At 38.4% G+C, this 20,012-nt stretch overlaps 5 protein-coding genes across 5 annotated transcripts; 3 read left to right on the top strand and 2 right to left on the bottom strand.

The window, feature by feature from the left end:
* Nucleotides 1-607: 607 nt before the first annotated feature.
* On the top strand, nt 608-2,339 carry N7466_007211 (FAD-binding oxidoreductase; the record flags this gene model as incomplete). The annotated part of the gene is made up of 4 exons (XM_057166600.1): nt 608-702; nt 744-1,754; nt 1,812-2,020; nt 2,071-2,339. The coding sequence occupies 4 exons, from the start codon at nt 608-610 to the stop codon at nt 2,337-2,339; spliced, it is 1,584 nt and encodes a 527-aa protein (XP_057019641.1).
* A 1,594-nt stretch (nt 2,340-3,933) lies between these two features.
* On the bottom strand, nt 3,934-4,809 carry N7466_007210 (uncharacterized protein; the record flags this gene model as incomplete). The annotated part of the gene is made up of 2 exons (XM_057166599.1): nt 3,934-4,627; nt 4,694-4,809. 2 exons carry the CDS (start codon nt 4,807-4,809, stop codon nt 3,934-3,936), a joined length of 810 nt encoding a protein of 269 aa, XP_057019640.1.
* Nucleotides 4,810-5,613: 804 nt separating this feature from the next.
* N7466_007209 (uncharacterized protein) lies at nt 5,614-6,648 on the top strand (the record flags this gene model as incomplete). The annotated part of the gene is made up of 1 exon (XM_057166598.1): nt 5,614-6,648. One exon carries the CDS (start codon nt 5,614-5,616, stop codon nt 6,646-6,648), a length of 1,035 nt encoding a protein of 344 aa, XP_057019639.1.
* A 79-nt stretch (nt 6,649-6,727) lies between these two features.
* On the top strand, nt 6,728-7,099 carry N7466_007208 (uncharacterized protein; the record flags this gene model as incomplete). The annotated part of the gene is made up of 1 exon (XM_057166597.1): nt 6,728-7,099. The coding sequence occupies one exon, from the start codon at nt 6,728-6,730 to the stop codon at nt 7,097-7,099; it is 372 nt and encodes a 123-aa protein (XP_057019638.1).
* A 1,028-nt stretch (nt 7,100-8,127) lies between these two features.
* On the bottom strand, nt 8,128-9,018 carry N7466_007207 (uncharacterized protein; the record flags this gene model as incomplete). The annotated part of the gene is made up of 1 exon (XM_057166596.1): nt 8,128-9,018. The coding sequence occupies one exon, from the start codon at nt 9,016-9,018 to the stop codon at nt 8,128-8,130; it is 891 nt and encodes a 296-aa protein (XP_057019637.1).
* Between the last annotated feature and the right edge of the window lie 10,994 nt (nt 9,019-20,012).

Below are 20,012 nucleotides of genomic sequence, written 5' to 3'. Positions count from 1 at the left end.
GACGGGCCTCGTGAGCAAAACGTGTCAACATAGAATTTTGAATGGAATACAACGGAAATTCATGATTCACCGAAGCACAAATGGTATATGACCCTACATCCAAGGGCCTCTTATTTCATTTGAGGAGTTTTTGTATCCCCAATTCATCTACAAAATCAAGTAACTCAAGTGTGGCTTAAGTCCGGCTGAGCGGACGGGAAGCCCTGTTCTCCACGCCCTATGACCGTATGTACTGAAAATGCACTTTGAGCAGGATATATAGCAAAGATCATTAGAGACGCACAGAACTTTAGTTGAGGAATGGGCGAGACTCATTTCGGCGTCGCGCGACCGGGGGCGACAAGGGTGCCAGTGAGTGGGCAGTAGACAGCTGGAGGGTGAGAAGTGGGGGTGAGAAGTTAGAAGCCTTCGGAATCGCGCAGCGGCCGCTCAGGCCGCTTAGCTAGGCTATAGTGATGCTACCTTATTGCCAATTGGGTATAGCCGCTGTACCTAAGATTTGTAATAATCAATGGACATAACTAGCGTTCCGCGGGCAGTAAAACGGGCGAGCTGCATCCTTCATCCTACTCGATTCACTCTCTGCGTTCTGTAGTCGTACCTCAGGATGCGGCTTCTCGCTCTCCGCATCCTCTCGCTAGCAGTATTGAGTGTCAAGATCGTTGCCTATACCTTAGATCAGGTTGAGGCTCAGTTCTCATCGTACCTTCAGCTCGCCGAGAACGGCTGGCTGAGCACCCGAGGCCAATTGCCCTTCGGCTGCACGCGCGCGGTCAGAAACCACCATTTCGCTTTTTACCGCTCGCATCTGCTGACCCATCCCAGTGTGGCTTTCTAGAGTATGCGCTGCCATCACAGATCTCGTATCCGAACAGCACCAGCTACAGGCTCGAGGAGTCGGGGTACTGGTCGCAGCAGCAAGCATTGACGGAGCCGACCTGTCGTTTCTCACCCGAGTCCGCGCTTGATGTTTCCTTTGCAGTGCTAGCCCTCCAGGTGGCTCAGTGCGAATTCGCCGTGAAAAGTGGTGGCCATGCTGCTTTCGAGGGAGCGTCGAACATCCAGGGTGGGATGACAATTGATTTGGCCAATCTCAACGAGATTACCGTGCGATCTGACCGGGCCCAGACAGCCGTTGGTGCTGGAAATATCTGGTACGACGTCTACACCACGCTCCAGCCCATGGGGCTCACTGTGATTGGTGGACGAGTCTCGGCCATCGGCGTAGGCGGACTGACTCTAGGCGGGGGCATATCATTCTTTTCCGGTCGCTACGGATGGGCTTGCGACAATGTCAATAATTACCAGGTCGTGCTCGCGGACGGTTCCATTCGAGAAGTCAGCTTCTCTTCGCCATATTCTGATTTATACTGGGCTCTCCGTGGTGGGGGGAATAACTTCGGGATAGTCACCCGTTTCGACCTCATGACCTTCCCCCAGGGTGATCTCTGGGCTGGTTCGGAAACCTTCATATATACCCCCGAGACGGCAGCAGCCATCAACGAAGCTTTTTATTACCTTGGAGTCAACGCCCCGTCTGATCCTTACGCGCAGGTCATCATCGCCTACGCGTATGCACAATCAGTGGATACTTATATCATAGCCTCAGATTTACAATATGGGAAACCAGTTGCAAACCCGCCAATCCTGCAAAACTTCACAGCTGTCCAGGGTGCCATCGCCAGCACCCTCCGCATCGTGGATCAAGCCAATCTAACAATTGAATTCAATAATACCAACCCGGGAGGTTTCCGGTATGTTTCCAACCGTCGGGACACTAACGAAAAGCCTTCACTGACTCTGGATTATAGACAGACTTACTGGACCCTGATGGTTGGGAACAATGCTACGTTGATGGCGGACATGGTTGCCATCTACATGGATGAGATCGAGCCGCTCAAGACCGTTGCTGGCATTGTCCCGTCGCTTGTTTTCCAGCCTATCACCACCGACATGATTTCGCACTTCTCAAAGAACGGCGGCAATGCCCTTGGGCTGGATGATCAAGGTCCTCTCAATCGTATGTGCCCCCCAATATCCTCTGGTGTATCGTACTTATCTTCTTAATAGTGGTGCAAATTGATATATCTTGGTCTGACATTGCTGACGACGACCGGATTCTGACTGCCGCACAAAACATACTGGATGGATGTCAGGTCGCTGCGTCTTCTGCGGGTCTGCTCAATAAATATGTGTACCAGAACTATGCCGCTGCTGGACAGAATGTCTTCTCCGGTTATGGAGAAAAAAACCTGGCAAGATTAAAAGCTGTCAGCGCAAAATACGACCCGGCTCAGGTCTTCCAAAAGCTACAGCCTGGATACTTTAAGCTTGTTTGATTTGAAGGATGGCATATGTAGTTGAGCAGATGCGTTGACTCGAGGTTGATGAATTATAATAATGTATCTTCGTCTTGATCATCACATCACCTAAATGTTTCAAATGTTAGCACTATGTACGTCGAACATCGAAGCACTTGAGTGGATGCAAAGATGATGTGGAGAGAATTATTCACTCAAGTGCTCACCTCTAAACCAGTACCATATATATCAGCGATTGATTTTCGCAAGATGATGTGAGGCATCTGTTTTTATTATCTCTGCTGTCTTTCGAGAATCATCAGTAACAGCTAAAATTTGAAAGGATGCATAATATCTACGATTCCAAGCACTTGAGGCTGAAGAGTGTGAGTTCTCCTTTGCATAACTACTAGATACTACATGCAGACGTCGGTGCCTTGATGGGCCGTTTCCCAGACCCACTTAGGTCCCGGTTATTTACGCTACCTTCCTAGCGCATATTATTTGGTCTCCACATATCGATTGGTCGGATGGTGTAGTTGGTTATCACGTATCGTTAACACCGATAAGGTCCTGGGATCGAGCCCCAGTCTGATCATTTTTTTTTATTGGAAGTTCTTCTGACATCCATGGTTGCCAACACCCAAGCACATACTAATTATGTGGAATTAGGCATCAAGTACAGAGTTGGAGGATAACCCTTGAATGACCGTGTGTGTGGACCTTCAGCATTGAAGGAAGTTTCTTGTGTGAATTTTGAATACTTGAATTCCTTACCTAGATGAAGAAAATCGATATTGAACAGCGAACCATTGAATGGATCAATGGATGTTCCATTGGGGCTCAAGGGGCATATTAACGATACCGCATAGTTACTACGCTTCGCTTAAAAAGATAAGGTCTTGTTGATACTGTAGATTGGTTTTTGTTCCCCGAAAACAGGAAGTCACTCTCGAGTCCTCTACTTTACTTGAAAATCAAATACACCCTTTGAATCCTGATTGTAGAGCAAGCCGTTTTGTTCTCAACGGGGTTAGGGTCATGGGGTTGCTGGCTGTTGTTAGCGGCGAGGGTTAATGTTTGTCTGAGATTCTGACCGCCTGCGCCTCCCACCCTTCGTTTTCCTGCGATATTTCCTCATGTGGAATTAAAGTACATTGGACTTAGCCCACTCAATTTTGACCCTGTTTATGTTCTCCTTCATATAGCCAACTACTGCCACGTCTTCTATCCAATGGTCGGATGGTGTAGTTGGTTATCACGTATCGTTAACACCGATAAGGTCCTGGGATCGAGCCCCAGTCTGATCATTTCTTTTTTAGTCCACTTTTTTCCTTCTTCAAAAGAAACTTGCCTGCCTTTTTATTAGCCACAAGATCTAGTTAGGCTGTTCTGTCATTTAAGAAGGCAGAAAGTAGTATTCCGTAGGAAATCGTACTATACTAGTAATATGTATTTAGTAGATTATAGAACACGTTAGAGAAAAATCAATCAATTGTTCAAACCAGCCACATGGACCGACAGACGGTCAGCTGGATTGCCACTAATCTTCAACAAAGTATGTCTACAGCATAGTAACTGTTATACCGGAATCAGTCAAACAATTGAAGGCACCTGGGTGGGCCATTCCTTCTTAAAATGTCGGCAGGCCTCTCCCACGTCCTAGTGCAGGTTTCACTCCCGCCGGCCGCTGCTGCGAAATATCTCTCTCAATTTCACCACTCTCATCTTGCCCCACTCTACTTCCACCGTCATAAACAGGAATCCACCCCTCTGGTACCTCCGGACATAAATTCCACATCTGATCGAAGTGAAGATTCAGGTAAATGTCCCACAAAGAACGAACCTTCACCCTCATGAACCCACAATAACCAGGCCAATCGTATTTTATCGCGGGGTCAAATCTTGCATCAACGGCTCCAACCCAGCCGACTTCATCCCCCGGTGCAGTAATGGATTTTAAAGCCTTCTCATCAATAACAAGACACAGAGCATACCGCTGGTCACGCGGGTAAGCCATCTGATCAGTCTTGCGCAGATACTCCGCAAAATGGTTGCGAACATGCTCAATGCTAGCACCATCCCAGCGAGCCATATCAGAGAGTATGGCGTCCTTATGCGATGCCTGAATCAATTGTTCAGGACGGCCCTGCCTATCCTGATTTCCGACCTTGAGCGCATAGGCAAGCTTTTCCATAGCAAGAGGCCACAATCTTTCCGACTCGGTTGTATATACCGTGCGGTAGATGATAAAGCCCCATGGGTAGGAACAGGGCCACGCATTTTGAGTTATGAAGCGGTGGGCATCGCTCCTACACATAGCTTCGCTTTCATACCACAGCTCATCTCTCCATTTTGCACGACCCTCGTCTGTGAACTCGGGGTTGGATCACCGCTCCGACCAGACAGGGTGATGGTAGAATTCATCTTCGGCGAGTTCCTTGGCTTGGTTATTAGGGTCGCTGGCCGGGATAGTCGGGGTGGGTTCGGGCATCGGAATGGAATTCATGCGTGGGAAGTGATATTTGGCGAAGTAGACGAAAACCAGGAGGAGGAAGATGTAGTAGTTTAAGTAATTGGTAGAGCGCGGAAATTAAAAAGAAGGAGGTTTCTTGGTGGGAAGTTCCTTGCTTTTAAGACATTGGAAAATTGGCGTGGGTTAGCTTCCCTGGTGCCTGGGACAAGATGCCAAGATGGCTCCGCGGCGGAGAAGCTCGGGTGGATCTCTTGACAGGGACTAGACCCACCTAGAGCTATTTGGGCCTTAGGCGGCAGTAGGCAACAGTCTTGCCGCATTAAAGCAGATAGATACTGTGGCGGCCAAAAGACGTTTATGTTTTTTCGGTGTGGCCCTGCTGCCGCTGATGATTAATTGGCTTTATTGGGAGCTTTGTTTTAACTAACTTAGTTATGCGAATCTTGCTACATTTGACGTGTCATCGATCTCTTGCTATTCAAAAAATAGGCCAACCATGGCTTGTCACCGTGGAAAAAGTCAGATGCCCCTGAAAGCAGCATAAATGAAGGTGGAATCGAATTGTCCTACAAGAATTTGATTACTTAGCATACTTCATACTGAATGACCAGTTCCGTAAATATCTCGTGTAAGAAAGCCAAGGCACTTTTTTCATTGATTGAATTGTAATATTAGATCAAAATAAAAGTGTTCCGGATTTCAAAAGACCCAAGCTTTGTTATCATCATGTGATTGACTTCATTATATAAGATACATTCGTGCTCCCCCTTATAAACCCCGGAATATTACAATCCATTCAGAAAGTATCTAATTATCTCCTTTCAACTCTTGCCCACCATGAAACCACGCCTTGCTTACGACGATAAAGCCTGGGAAAGAGGAACGATTATCTACAAACGCTGGTTCAAATATCTCGATGAACATGACCCCTTCAACGCAGTTGGTCGCTTTCTTGCCACGCATTTTTATCCTCGGGAGTGGTGCGAGTTCGATATCATTGCCTTGGGTGCATTCAATGTCTGCTTTCAAATCGTATTTACCGATGGCTTCACCGCTCTTATCAGGTTCCCATTCCCTGGTATTGTAATGTTTCCCGAAGAGAAAGTCCGCAACGAAGTCAGGGTCATGCAGTTCATTTTGGAACAAACCCAAGAACTACACAAAATTCCGATTCCGGTACCTTCTATCTCTCGCTGGGGACAGAAGAAAGAGAGCCCCGCAGAACTAGGCCCTTTTATCATCATGGAATATATCGAGCACCAACAAAGTATCTGCAGGCTTATGCAGAATCCAGAATCAGATCCAAGCGTCCGTGCAATTTTGAATCCCAACCTCGATACGGTTAGGCTGGGAGGGCTCTACAAAAAACTGGCCAAAATCGTTCTTTCGCTATCTACTCTTACACTCAGTAAGATAGGGTCTATTGAGCTTGATCCAAAAAGTATGACGTGGAAGGTTTTGAGTCGGCCTTTATCATATTCCATGAACGAGGTTGTGCAACTGGGAACAGTGCCCCGATCGAAAATACCAAATAGCATATACTCCGAAGCATCGTCGTACTTTGACGCCCTGGCGGAACTGCACCTTTCGCACCTCTTCAGTCAAAGGAACGATGCGGTTGACTCAGAGGATGATTGCCGGCGAAAGTTTGTGGCGCGACTTCTCTTCCGAAAACTAATTCGAGACCAGAAATTGAGAGAGAAATGGTTGCGCCATGAGAACGGCCCGTTTCCAGTCTGGTGCGATGACCTCCGACCAGAGAATGTTCTCGTTGATGAAGCTGAGGATATTGTCGGAGTGGTGGACTGGGAATATACTTACGCCGCCCCTCTCGAGTTTTTCCCATGCACCGCCTTGGTGGCTTCTTATTGAAAAGCCGGAATATTGGCCCATGGGCCTCGGCGACTGGTGTGCACAATATGATAAACGACTTGAAACATTTCTTCAAGCCATGAACGATTGTGAGGATGAGGCAATCTGCGCTGGTCAACTTGAAGAAACTCAGCGCCTCTCTGGCCCAATGCGAGACAGCTGGAAGAGCGGCAACTTCTGGATTGTGTATGCTGCTCGGAATAATTTTGCATTCGACTCGATATATTGGCATAAAATTGACCAGCGATTTTTTGGACCAACTCAAAGCTTTGACGCCGACGATGTTTGGAAGGAGAGACTTCATCTACTAACACCCAAAGAAAAGGACTACATAGATCAATGTGTAAAGCTGAAATTCAAAGAGATGGACTCGAGGCTTCTTGCTTGGGACCCTGATGAGTATACTCGCGAATACGATTGTGAGTGGGGGCCCATCAGCGAAGACGAATGAAGATAGTTCACAACTTGGAAGGCATATCCGGGGTCGGAGAATGGGCAGCCAGGAAAATTGGATTAGGAAAGTTAGCGATTGTTCGGGAGATGGAATAATATAGGAAGACAAGTCTGTTAGGAAAAGTAGAAGAGGGGAGGTCTTGGACGGTTGAGAGGTAATTTGTATACATTCTGGAAAAAGTTTGCCTTTTTATTGTGGAGATATTGAATTGGGATTGGGATTGGAATTGGCTATCATATAGATGTTAACAGTGGATGCACATAATGGAGATTCTGCTGTTGTCAGGCAGTGTTATAAATATATTTTTTGCGAATTTTATCACCACGGGGCTGTAGTGTAGGGGTTATCACATTCCTTGTATGTCTCTCTACTCTTGCCAAAATTACCTTGATCATCTCACTAACTTTCACCTCTCAGTTGCATAGGAAAGGTCCGGCGTTCAAATCGCCGCTGCTCCATATCTTTTTTTTTGAAAAACCTTTTTCCCTAATTTTATATAAGAAAAGCCTAGTATTCGAATTACTGCTACTCCATATATTTTTTATTATACTTCTAATTTCGCATAGTCAAGGTCCGGTGGTTCCAGGCATTTTTTGAAACCACAGAAATTGGAAAGATTCGCAAATCTAATTTTCCAAGAATAAGGGGTATCTTGGAAGCCTCAAGTGCCCACACCGACCAAACAGCAGGGAATTGACTTTTGGAGCAAGGATCCGCTTAAGCAGAATAAGCTTACTTGGACGAAGCAGAATGGGGACCTTGACGGGCCAGGTGAAGAACGACGGCCAATCGTGAAGTGTACTGAATGGACACATCCAGAGTATGCGATTCCGAAGTTGCGACACCAAGGAATTTTATATAAATAAATTTGAAGCATCGGTTCAATGTTTGTCAATGTAACATATGGCAAGGGGAATTGATAGGTAGAATTAGAATGAGGATAACTGGTCATTTATTTTTCTTTCTTTATTTATTTTCTGTGGCTAAGAAAAGACATCGATTTTATTCAAACTTAGTAACGTACTTCACCAGCCCAGATCCCTGTCAATCAGTTGCATTATGGCCATCTCAGCGGGCCATACTTTAACAAACTCTTGGACTCGCCAGGACCAGTCTTCGTCCCACTGGAACTGAAGAGGGTAAGATGCACAAAAGAATTCCCAGAAGTCAGGAAACCAACCGGAATTCTCCCAATCGACCAGTACGATGTCAAATGATCGCCCACCTTGATCGTTTGGGCGACTTGTATTCTCTACGACCATAATATTCTTCTGCTGAACATCCCCATGTGTTAATGTTGGCCGGTGACCTTGAAGGACGGTAGCAAGGTGTGTTTCGTAAAAGCGAGCCTTATAGTCTGGCGCATTATTGCGTTCGATCAAGGCTCTATAGTTGCCGACAAGGCCCGCAACAAAGGCAGGTTCGCCGGAGAAAGGCCCGAGAAATTTATGATCGCCATGTTGACTGTAGAAGAGGTAGTGATGTACACCGTTCCCGTCTAGGCCTCCGAAAAAGCCAGGCCATGGACACTCGGCCTTTCGCATTGCGTCGAATATGACTTGGAGTTTGGCGATAATGTCATCCTTCTCAAAGTCCGCTAATGATGGCCAAATGGAATCTAGCTGCACCCCGGGAACACGTTGCATGATTAAGAAAAGTTGTTTGGAATCATGGTACATCGCGTAAAGTCGAGGGGCCGGAACTTCTGGGACGTGTCGTTCAAGGTAAACCAAAGCCTGGCCTTCCCAGGTGTTTATGATACCCCCATATTTTACAACAATATCGTCGTTCACCGCCACAACCTTGGAGCACAAGGTCTCCCACAGAACATTGGTACAAGCTCGAATTTCATCTGTTGTAGGTAGACAAGGCAGAGGCTGGGAGTTCTCAAAGGGGACAGCCACTGGTTCCCACATCGTGAACAGAAAAGGGGTCGACAGAGGTAATATTGAAATATGGATGATTGCCTGAATGGAAGGAAAATAAGTACTAGTAAAGAAGCTGCGAACGCGGGGTCCTCGGATCACACATGCCGATTTTCCGGGCGTCTACTTTCCACCGTAGCCTGCAGGTTCACTAAGCTCAATGAGTCAATACATTATCTTATGCCAGAAAATGAGATTTTCCTGTCTTTATACCGGAGAATCTTGAGACCGGCTTTTTATTGGTTTTGCTTATTAATTTGTTCGCATAAATTGTCAAATCTGGACACTTGTTATTCCTGCTGCAATCTCGTTTACTACAGTAGTTACCAGTGAATAGTATATACTGAAAAAGTCAATTCCGAGGCCAGCCAAATTTCAATCAACTCTTTTCAATATCTTCACTACTTGAAGACGCAACTGTAGTTCCATTCCCCTCCGCTGGACCAAAGCCGTATTGCATAGCTGCTCGCTCAATCTCTTCGTCAGAAAGGAATGGTAGCTCCTTCGCAGCGCGCACATAACTCATGTTTTCCGAATAGCCCTTCGCAAAGATCAAGTCAATCTCTTCCAGTGATCGACCCGCAGTTTCAGGGTAGAAAAAGTAGATCACTGGGAAAAAGCAAGCGTTGACGCACGCGAAAAATAGATAGGTACCCCAACCAATATTGCGCACCATGATTGGTGTGACCATCACAATAAGAAAATTGAAGGTCCAGTTGGTGCAGGTTGATAGAGCATTAGCTTTTGCACGGGTTTTGATGGGGGATATCTCCGCTGGATAAAGCCAGGGGAGAGGTAGCCAGGTGGCACCGAATGAAGCGATGTACACGAACAGACCAAGCGCGGCACCCTTCGCGGGGCCTGGCGTACCGGGAATTAAGCAGGCAAATGTCAGAACCATTGACAAGCACTGCCCAACTGTGCCGCTGAGAAACAACTTGCGCCGCCCAACCCTTTCAATCAAAAACCAGGACATACAGGCGAAGATCGAGTACACGATCATGTTGACGCCGCCGAGAATCATTGACATGAAGTCTGTTTGGTTGAGTGATTTCTTGAATAGAACTGGGAGATAATAAATAACGGCATTGCAGCCGCCAATTTGTTGGAAGAATTGAGACGAAGACCCGAGGAGCATACGGCGGAAGTGCTGTGTTTTTCCACCCGTGAAGACAGCGGACATAGGTGTAGATTTTGCTGCTTGACCCGAACTGTAGGAATAACAATGATGGAATTAGCAAGGAATTTTAAAAGCCTGGAAGGAATAAAGGGTAAAACCAACGCTCTGATTGACTCCAAAATAATAGTTTTTTGAAGTTGGACATCAGGATGAGAGATCTCTTGGGCAGAAAGAGCGGCGATGATCGTCTCGCCCTCCTCATATCTTTCCTGAATAAAGAGCCACCGTGGTGATTCCGGAAGAAAGAACATTCCGAAAATGATAAGTAGGCCAAAGAAAATCTGGAAGGCGATTGGGAAACGCCAGGTAAGATCGGGAGAACCGTAAGAAGCCCCGAAGTCAATCCAATAAGAAATGAGTGTGCCAATAGCGACTGTACTTCCTTCGATACAGATAAGAAGACCGCGGTTCGTGGATCTTGAACACTCAGCTTGGTAGGTTGGGATAGTCGAAGTATTCATTCCATTTCCCACACCTGTCACAACCCGACCGACGCAAAATTGAGCAAGAGGGACATGACCCTTCATCGCAGTAACCTGTATTACCACACCAATCACCATGATTGTTGCGCCGAGCATGATTGATTTGCGTCGTCCAAGCCAATCGCCGAATATTAAGCTAAAAAGAGCACCGCCGAGGCATCCTGCGAGATAATTAGTGATGTGGCTTGCAATTCTGGGTTTGGACTTTGTCACTTTACCTAGCTCATAGATGGCAGTAACCACGCCCTGCATTGTTGAATTGTCTTTGGTTGCGGTAAAGATATCATTGAAAGGATCGGCATCGATGATGCTACTCATAACACCCTCTGCATAAGTTGGTCTTATGTGAGTGTCTTGCAGAGTGAAAGTTCGTGGGTGAACATACGGTCATAGCCAAACAACAGGAAGCCCATGGTAGCGCAGGTGGTAATGGCTCTCATAAGCCATTTCCCGGACAAGCCGGCAAACTGAGGAGCAGGCATGCTGACTGTCCAATTATTTCCCCAGTATTTCCAGAAGTGGTGTAAAATATTGTAAAATATTGTATGATAGTTTTGTGTGTCATGGAAGAGCTCGAAGCAGCGCAGATTCGGTGCAAGATGAAGAACTTAGAGATCCAAAATCCAAATTGCTCGGGTGTACCCCGTATTTATATCCCCAGATTCTAAAGACACGTGGGGGCTCGGTTGTATGTAAAAATGAGGCATAGCTTGGGGTTGTATGACTCCGCCCCATGTCTTGACAACATTGGAGAATGTTAACTGAGATTGAAAAGATGTTAGCGTTCTGCGCATGAACCCCATCCAAGAATAACGAGAGGGCCAATATCTTAGCTTGCGTCAGAGGCTGGTGATATGCCGCAAAAAGCGACTGACTGATTGGACGCAGAATTTCGACAAATTAGTAATTTTCTTGGCCATGAGGCCAAGATCTGGGCTCGGCGCGGAATGAATGGCGCGTGTCTAGTAAACCATGAAGTCATGAGAGAAGAGGTCTTGCACTCAAGTCAAATACTCTGGTCTCGAGAAAGCAAACCACATAGCACGAAGGAAGTTGTGCTAGATGACTTTTGCGTGGAGGTGTGAGTTAAAAATCGAAAAGACGAAGAGTGAGGCGGGTGGAAGCGATGTTACTGTGAAGACTGCCTCGTCGGAGTAAAATGCTTCCCCGATCATCAGGGATATCCAAGCATGTATGATGATTGGTTGCAACTCCATGAGTGTAAGCATCGAACACTGAGATTATTGATAAGAAAGGAAGGTTCGGCGAGAAGAACTAAGAAAAATGTGGCTTGGTTTCCCATTATGGTAAATCTGTGGTTGGCTTGGCTTGTCTAGTTAAGCGGGCATGGGGGCATGAGGGGCCCGGAAGTTGGGGCCACCCTTGGCGCCAATGCTCCGCCGAGCCTCGCCCCGCGGCACATTCTCCGAAATTTGATCGATGCTACATGACGCGTTTTTCATAATCAATTGACTGGATTTTTCAATTCAATTTTTTTTTTCAAAATTATTGGCCCGAGCAAGAAGCAGTGATTGGATTGGAAACATACACGTCGAAACATGTCTACCCCCCAAGACAATATTCCCTTAGTCTTTTGATAGAAACCTGCGGTATCAATCGTCTAGCACTGTTGTTGTTTGGGAATATGCCTGCGTTGCCTTCTTTACTATAAGATACAAAGTCACATAGTGGACTACTAGCTGGATCAACCTTCCCAGTCCACATGTTCGTGGGCCTCTTGTGTAACGCCCCCGAATCTGGCGGTTACTAGCGATCGTAGCGGCCATCGAGGAAATTTAAAAATATAACATTTTCTACAGTTATAAGGCTAATTCAGTGGACCGCACTATTGTGGTGGGGCGGACCCTTGTTTATGCGCAAAGCTCCTATCCGAGATCAGATGGTTGGATTATTCTTTTTCCCCCTCTACTGGCGATTTTAGCCGCCATCCGGAAAATAGAGAATTTGACATTACCGCCTAACACACCGCCCTCTCTAAACGTATAAGTTTTGTAATTTTTGAATTACAATCCCAACGAAGTGCAACCCCCTTTTTATTTTTCTAGTCATGCCACCAAAGATTGATCTAGAAACTCATAAAGAGTACATTCTAAGTCGTTTACAGCAAGGAAGAACACAAGATGAAGTCTGTAATCTCCTCTTTGCTATCTACCAGATCAAAACCACAACTCGCACACTTCGAAATTACTTAAAAACATGGGGATCATATCAAAAATCCATCAGTTTCAACAATACTTCTCTCCATGATTATATTAAAAAGCTTATCTTTGAGATTGGTCTTTCGGATAAAGAGATTCTACAAGTTCTTCATCATAACTATACTCTTGATCGAACAAACAATCATACACCTATTTCTAAGCGATCACTTTAAAGGATCAGAGTACAACTTGGAATTCCTCGTTGAACAGACTGTCCTATTCAGCAAGAGCAACAATCAGCACAAATTACCCAGATCCTTATCCATGAAATTGGAATTAGAAAAATTGAGGGATATGGGAAAAATTTATTACATGCTCATTTTCGAGCAAATGGATATAACTTCCCACTAAAACGAATATTCAATGTATATCGCACTCTATAGCCTGATACTTTGAAAACCTGAACCTATAACCTCTAATATATATATGGGGTATATACCTCACTAGGTCTAAACTTTGTATAGTATATTAATAGCTATATAAAGTTAGTGAACTTTGGGATTGAGGTCTATACTATAATTGATGGTTTCTCTTAATACATTATCTAGATCTATATTAGGTATAGTGCTTGTATAGTAATAAGTATTATCTCTTAGTATCTTACTATACTTACTACTTGATGCTGCTGGCCTAAGATTATTTAATCAGATTTAGGATCAGAGATAATATTAATTAGTAATATATATTATACTCTCTATTAAGTAAAGGATCCTAAAGTAGAATTTAACTAATGCTATTGGTTTGGATGAAGTATGGATAACTAGAGGATTGAAGCCTTTTGGTCCTAGCTTTTAAAATCTTATATCTTTATCTATTATATAAGAAATTATTAAAGTTTATAAGTAGTTTTTTATAACTAACTCTATATATAGTATTACTTCTAAAAACTATAAGAAGATTATAAATATATTTATATAAATATACCTGATTAAGTTATATTCCTTATAATCTATATACTAATTGTAAGATCCTTAATTAACTTATATATTAATACCTAGAATAAATATAGAATCTGAATATAAAAGAAGAATACTTATGGATATTATAGAAAGCTATAGATGCTTTACTATACCCCTCTATAAAATAAGTAGGATTTTATTATCTTAGTTAACCTAGTCTAAATCTATTAGCTTTAAGAGTAAAATGTTAGGGATTGGGATTAAGATGAATATCTCCTATATGAGATATTAGAATGGTGTTATCTATAGTTATAAGAGATAGAATTCAACCTAAATCAGCTACCCTATTGTGAATTCACTCTTAATAGCCTTTTAAGGCTATATGTTATGTAATGCTCTGTGGTCATAGTGAGTATTGTTTGTTAGGGCTTCTACTTACTAAGTAGATACTCAATCCTTAAGTCATTGATTTGCAACTGTACTGTTGCTAGTTGATGTTAGGCCTTATATGGGCTTAGGTCTATAGAATAGACTTAACAGGGGGTTCTATATCCAAGAGGGTATTGCCTAGTTAAGCTATACTTGGGTGCTGAGTTGAGGGACTAGAGACTAAGGATACCTCTCCTAGTAGGGGTTTGTCTTATATGAAACTAATAGGTAAATAAACTGTTGGGTTCTAAGTAATAATGTATGGATTGATTGTGAAGAATTAAATATATATAGGTAATAACTGTCTTATATATCTAATCCTTTCTATTGCTTAATAAGTCTAGGACTTATTACTTGATATTCTCTGGGCTTATTAGTTGATAAGTGGGTCTTATTACCTAATAAGTTATCACATAATCCTTGTTTGTGGGATCCTAATACTCCTAGGATCCTACTATTTATATAATACTAGTAGTTGTTATTTATTATAGGATATTAGTATTCTTAGAATAACTAATATCTTATAGAATCTCTTAATTATAGTATATCCTAGGATACTCTTATTTATATAATAGCTATTATTATATAAAACTATAACCTATATATTATTATAGGATATTTTTTTATCCTAGGGATCCCTAATCCCTATAATACTATTTATCTTATAATAGGCCCTTTCTTATATTACTTTCCTAAGTTATAGTCTTTCTATCATAACCCTATATTATTCTATATTATCTAGGTATAATAGAATAACTATAGTTCTTAGAACTATACCTTCTATATAACCTATATATTAGATAATTTAGTTAGGTCTTATTACCCTATAAGAGTATAACCCCTATAGATCTATAATATTACCCCCTTCTTTCCTAGATCTTTACCCTTAAAGATTTTCTTATAACTACCTATCCCCTTATAGATAAGTATTAGCTATTTCTGTTTTTCTTATATTTTTCTAACTATATCTTCTAAGGCTTCTATCTATAAGAATACTTTATCCTAATATATTATAGATAAGGGTTATTAATCTATTATCCCTTATAATTATTATATTTATCTTAAGTAAGTATATATTCAGTCTGATTATTTAGATTATTATAGTAGTTATATAAAAGATAGTGGTAGTGTGAAGTATACTATATCCTATCCTACCTATTCTAATACTAAATAGTATTATTTAGTTAAAATTTAAGGGGAGATTATTAATAAGTATTAAGCTACTCTTTAAGCTAGTTAGGATACTATAGCTATTGTGATATACCTTAAGTATTAGGAAGTATTACTTAAGAAATATATTAGTAACTTTATTATCTATGATTTTAAAGATATTACTAAGTTAGAAGAACTTAAGTATTATAAAAAGGATAAACTAGATTAGCTTAAGAAGGAATATATTAATACTAATTATTCTAAAAATAAATATAAAGCTAAGACTACTCTAGTTATTAAAGAGTATTTTAGTCTTATTAGTATTAAGGATACTTAACTTCTTATGGTTATATTAGAGGATCCTACTCTAATATAGATAATTATGTTTATAGACTGGAGTAGTATCAATTTTGATTCTTTTTTTGCTATTATTCTTTAGGGGTCCTCTTTACTTTTTAGTAATATTATTAAACTAGTTAGTAGTAGCCTCTTAAATTCTTGATTAGTTCCTATATATTTTCTTTGGTAGGGTATCCTTATTATTTTATTAGGAGTTATTATTGATTGTTTTTTTATTAGTCTGCTAGGATTTCTTCTATTTTATATTCTTATTTACTAATATCCTTGATTTTAATATTAGTAGTGATTAGTATATTTTTTAGTACTTTTTCTAGTAGTAAAATATAAAAAACTAGGTATATTTATTTTATGCTTTCTAGTAGCTATAATTAGTAGTTAATTAGTCTTATTCTTTTTTTGATTATAAAAGGTCCTAATTTTTGGTGGTTAAGTTTCTTACTAGGTTATTTAGTTTTAATGTTTTTTTGTAGGAGGTATACTCTCTCCCCCTTTTTAAGTATAGGCCCTTTTTTATAGTTTTTATTATAGTAACTTTTTATCTATAGATTAAAGAAGTTAATATCTTATACTATCTGATTATATAATTACTTAATATTTATAGCTAGAATTTATAATAATTTTGCTATAGTATGATTACTGATTAGTTCTTTAATAATTGTAGGATTATATCTATAATTTATGAAGAATAGTGATTCCTTAGTTATTATATATATTATATTATTATATATAAATTATATGATTAGTAATAATCCTGTCTAGTTATCTTACTAGTAATTTATGTAGTACCTTAGGTATTATTCTAGTATCTAGTTTATTTACTTGGTTTAGCTATTAGTTTATAGATAGTAGGTGGTTAAGAGTCTATACTCTATTCTAATCTGGTCTATAAATAAATATTATATATTTAATATAAATAACTTATCTTAGTTGGATATGATCTTTCTTAGTGATCTATAGTTTATGAAGATATTCCTAATTAGGATATTTACTATTTATTATATATTAATAGTTTTTGTTATTAGAATTATATAGGTATATTTAGTTAGCTTATTAATAATAACTATAATTATATTATATCTGTCTGAAATTAGTAGTTTAGTGATAAAGTCTATTATAATCTATTCCTATAGTTTTATTAGTACTTCTAGGTTTTATATTCCTCTATAGGGTTAGTATTATAAGGGCTTATCTTATTAATAAGTATTATATTACTAAATATAGTTCTTGATTTTTTAGTATATATTAAGTATATAAAAGTTCCTTATAATTAGCTTAACTATTTTTTCTATCCTTAGGTATCCTTTACTTAGTATGTTGTGATGTTGCTAAATAATCTCTTCTTATATTCTTTATAGAATATATACTAATCTATAGATAAGTAGGATTCCTTTATCTAGGATTACCTTTCTATTATTCCTTTTATTAATTATATCCTATAGATACTAGTTATCTTTAGTAGCCTCTTAGATTTATTTAAGCCATATAGTATTTTCTAACTTACTTATTACTATAAGTATCTAATAATTATAGATAAGATTTCCTTTTTTATCTACCTTTAGTATTATTAGTATTATATTCTTAACTCTAATCTAGTAATCAGATCTCCTACTTAATATATCTACTTAGCTATTTATTCTTCCTTTATAATATTTAATCTTATAATTATATTATAAAAGTATCTTAGCCTAATATACTTATTATTATATAAGTATTTTTATTATAATAAAGAATATTAGGTTTATATAGTCTGATTTAATTAATACCTAGTATTTTACTTCTTCTAGATATGGTTTTTATACTTTAAATACTAATACTATAGTTAGTAGTTCTTTATTATAAATATTATAATTAAGTTCTATTAGTATTATCTTTTATAACTAAAAGGTGATTAGTTTAGATCCTCTAATCTTATTAGTAATGATTTCTTATGTGAGTTATACCCTAATTATATAATCTAATATATCTATTTTAATTATAATAGGTAGTTCTAGATTAAAGATATAAATAATTAGTCTTACTTAGAATAACTCTTTTAGTCCCTTAAATGATTTATCTATTATTTTATCCTATTCCTAAACTTGATCTTTCTTTATTAATTAGTTAAGTCCTATTATAATCTTACTAAAGCTATCTATACTTCTTTAGTAATAGTTATATAATCCTAAGAATTATTATACCTCTTTGATAGTTTTAAGTTAAGGCTATTCTAAGATACTTCTGATCTTTTCCTCCTTTATACTAAAACTATTATTACTAATAATATATCTAAGAAATCTAGTTTCTTATATATAGAATTTATACTTCTTAAGCTTAAGAATTATTTTAGCTTCTTTAAGCTTTTCTAGTACTTTCTATATATATCCTATATATTCTTCTTCTATTTTAGAGAAGACTAGGATATTATCTAAGTATATAATAATAAATATATTAAGGTATTCTTCTAAAATACTAAAGATAAATTATTAGAAGGATATTAGTGTATTAGTTAATCTGAATGGTATAACTATATATTTATAATATCTAAACTTTATTCTGAATACTATTTTCTACTTATCTTTATCTTTAATATATAAGTAATTATATATATTAGTAATATTAAATTTGGTAAACTATTTTACTCTATAAATTTAATCTTGAATCTCTTAGATTAATAGTAATAGGTGTTGGTCTTTAATGGTTATCTTATTTAATTATCTATAATCTATATAAAGGTGTAGTTTATTACCCTTCTTTGGTATGAATAGGATTAGGTATCTTATTAGTGATATGGAGTGCTAAATGTAATCTTTTATAAGGTTCTTGTTAATATATTCTCTTAGTACCTAAGACTCTTTCTTTGATAACTAGTAAATTGGTATATATTTTAGTTCTTTTCCCTTCTGAATTAGAATCTAATGGTTATATAGTCTATACTTTGGTAGCTAGCTGATTAGTAGTGTTATGAATATATTTTAGAACTCCTAGTATTCTTGAGGTAGCTCTAGTATTCCTTCTTTTGTTGTATAAAGGGACTTCTTATGGTATACTATAATATATTCTTTAAGTTTATTATTACTTATATCTAGTTATTACTCTAACTCCTTAATAATACTTATATTATTAATCTTATAGACCTTGTCCTTAGGTTAAAAGATTATATTAGGCTTCTTATCTTATAATCTTTTATAGGCTCTTACTCTTAATCTAGTACCTTAATTTGGTAATGGTTGATTACTCTATTATTAGTTTACTATCTTATATTTATAGTTAATAAAATTAATCTATTAGGTACCCTAATAGATTACTAGATTATAGTGTTTAAGCTATAGTATTCCTAGTATTATATTATATCCTCCTAGATTAATAATGTTAAACTCTATTAACTCTAGATAGTTTCTAATAATTATAGATAATAGCCTAGATTTATAGGTTATTCCTAGTCTTAGGCTTTCTTTATTAAGCCTTATAATTAATATTACTCTTATTTTCTGGTATAGCTATATCTATAATTAATATATATAGTATAGGTCTATAAAGTTTCTATATACTCCTGAATTAATTAGTACTTTAGTTAGTTATAAGAGAATATTTACTTTAATTTTAAGATATACTCCTTACTTAGTTACTATAAGTTACTAAAAAGCTAGTTTTTAGTTTAGTAGTTTCTTCTATTTTAGTACTAGCTTAGTATAGGCTAATACTACCTATTTCTAATTATACTCTTTATAATCCTTCTTGTAGTAATAGTTAGTTATTATATATTAATATTATAGGTATTTTTTAAATCCTATATAAGTATATAGCTTATCTCTATATAGGTATAATCCTTCTATATTAACTAATCTTAGCTATTTCTAAAGCTAGTACTTAAGCTTATCCTATTTAACTTTTACTTAGCTTAAGATCTCTTATAGTTCCTAGTAGAGTTATCTAACTCTCTCTTTACTATTTATTATAGTATTATTATTAATCTTAGGAGATTCTATAGGTATCTATATAGCCTTCTAAGTTTTAAAAGTATTACTTTAGGGTATTATAGCTCTATCTATTACTATAGATCCTAGTTAGTCTATTTATTAACTTATAGCTACTAGTACCTATATATCTATAAATATATATCTTATATGGCCTTAGGTCTTAGGTTATAGTTCTTCTATAACTATATTTCTATATATATTATTAGTCTACTTGATTTCCGTAAATTTATTACTATTATATCTTTTTACTATTTCCTATATTATATAGAGTTATTAAGCCTTCCCTTTATTTTTAAGGTTGGTGATAT

Source organism: Penicillium verhagenii (genome assembly GCF_028828195.1).
Source record: "Penicillium verhagenii strain IBT 33310 chromosome Unknown utg000007l_segment0_segment0, whole genome shotgun sequence".
Taxonomy (NCBI): domain Eukaryota; kingdom Fungi; phylum Ascomycota; class Eurotiomycetes; order Eurotiales; family Aspergillaceae; genus Penicillium; species Penicillium verhagenii.
This window is presented reverse-complemented; position numbering and strand designations above follow the sequence as displayed.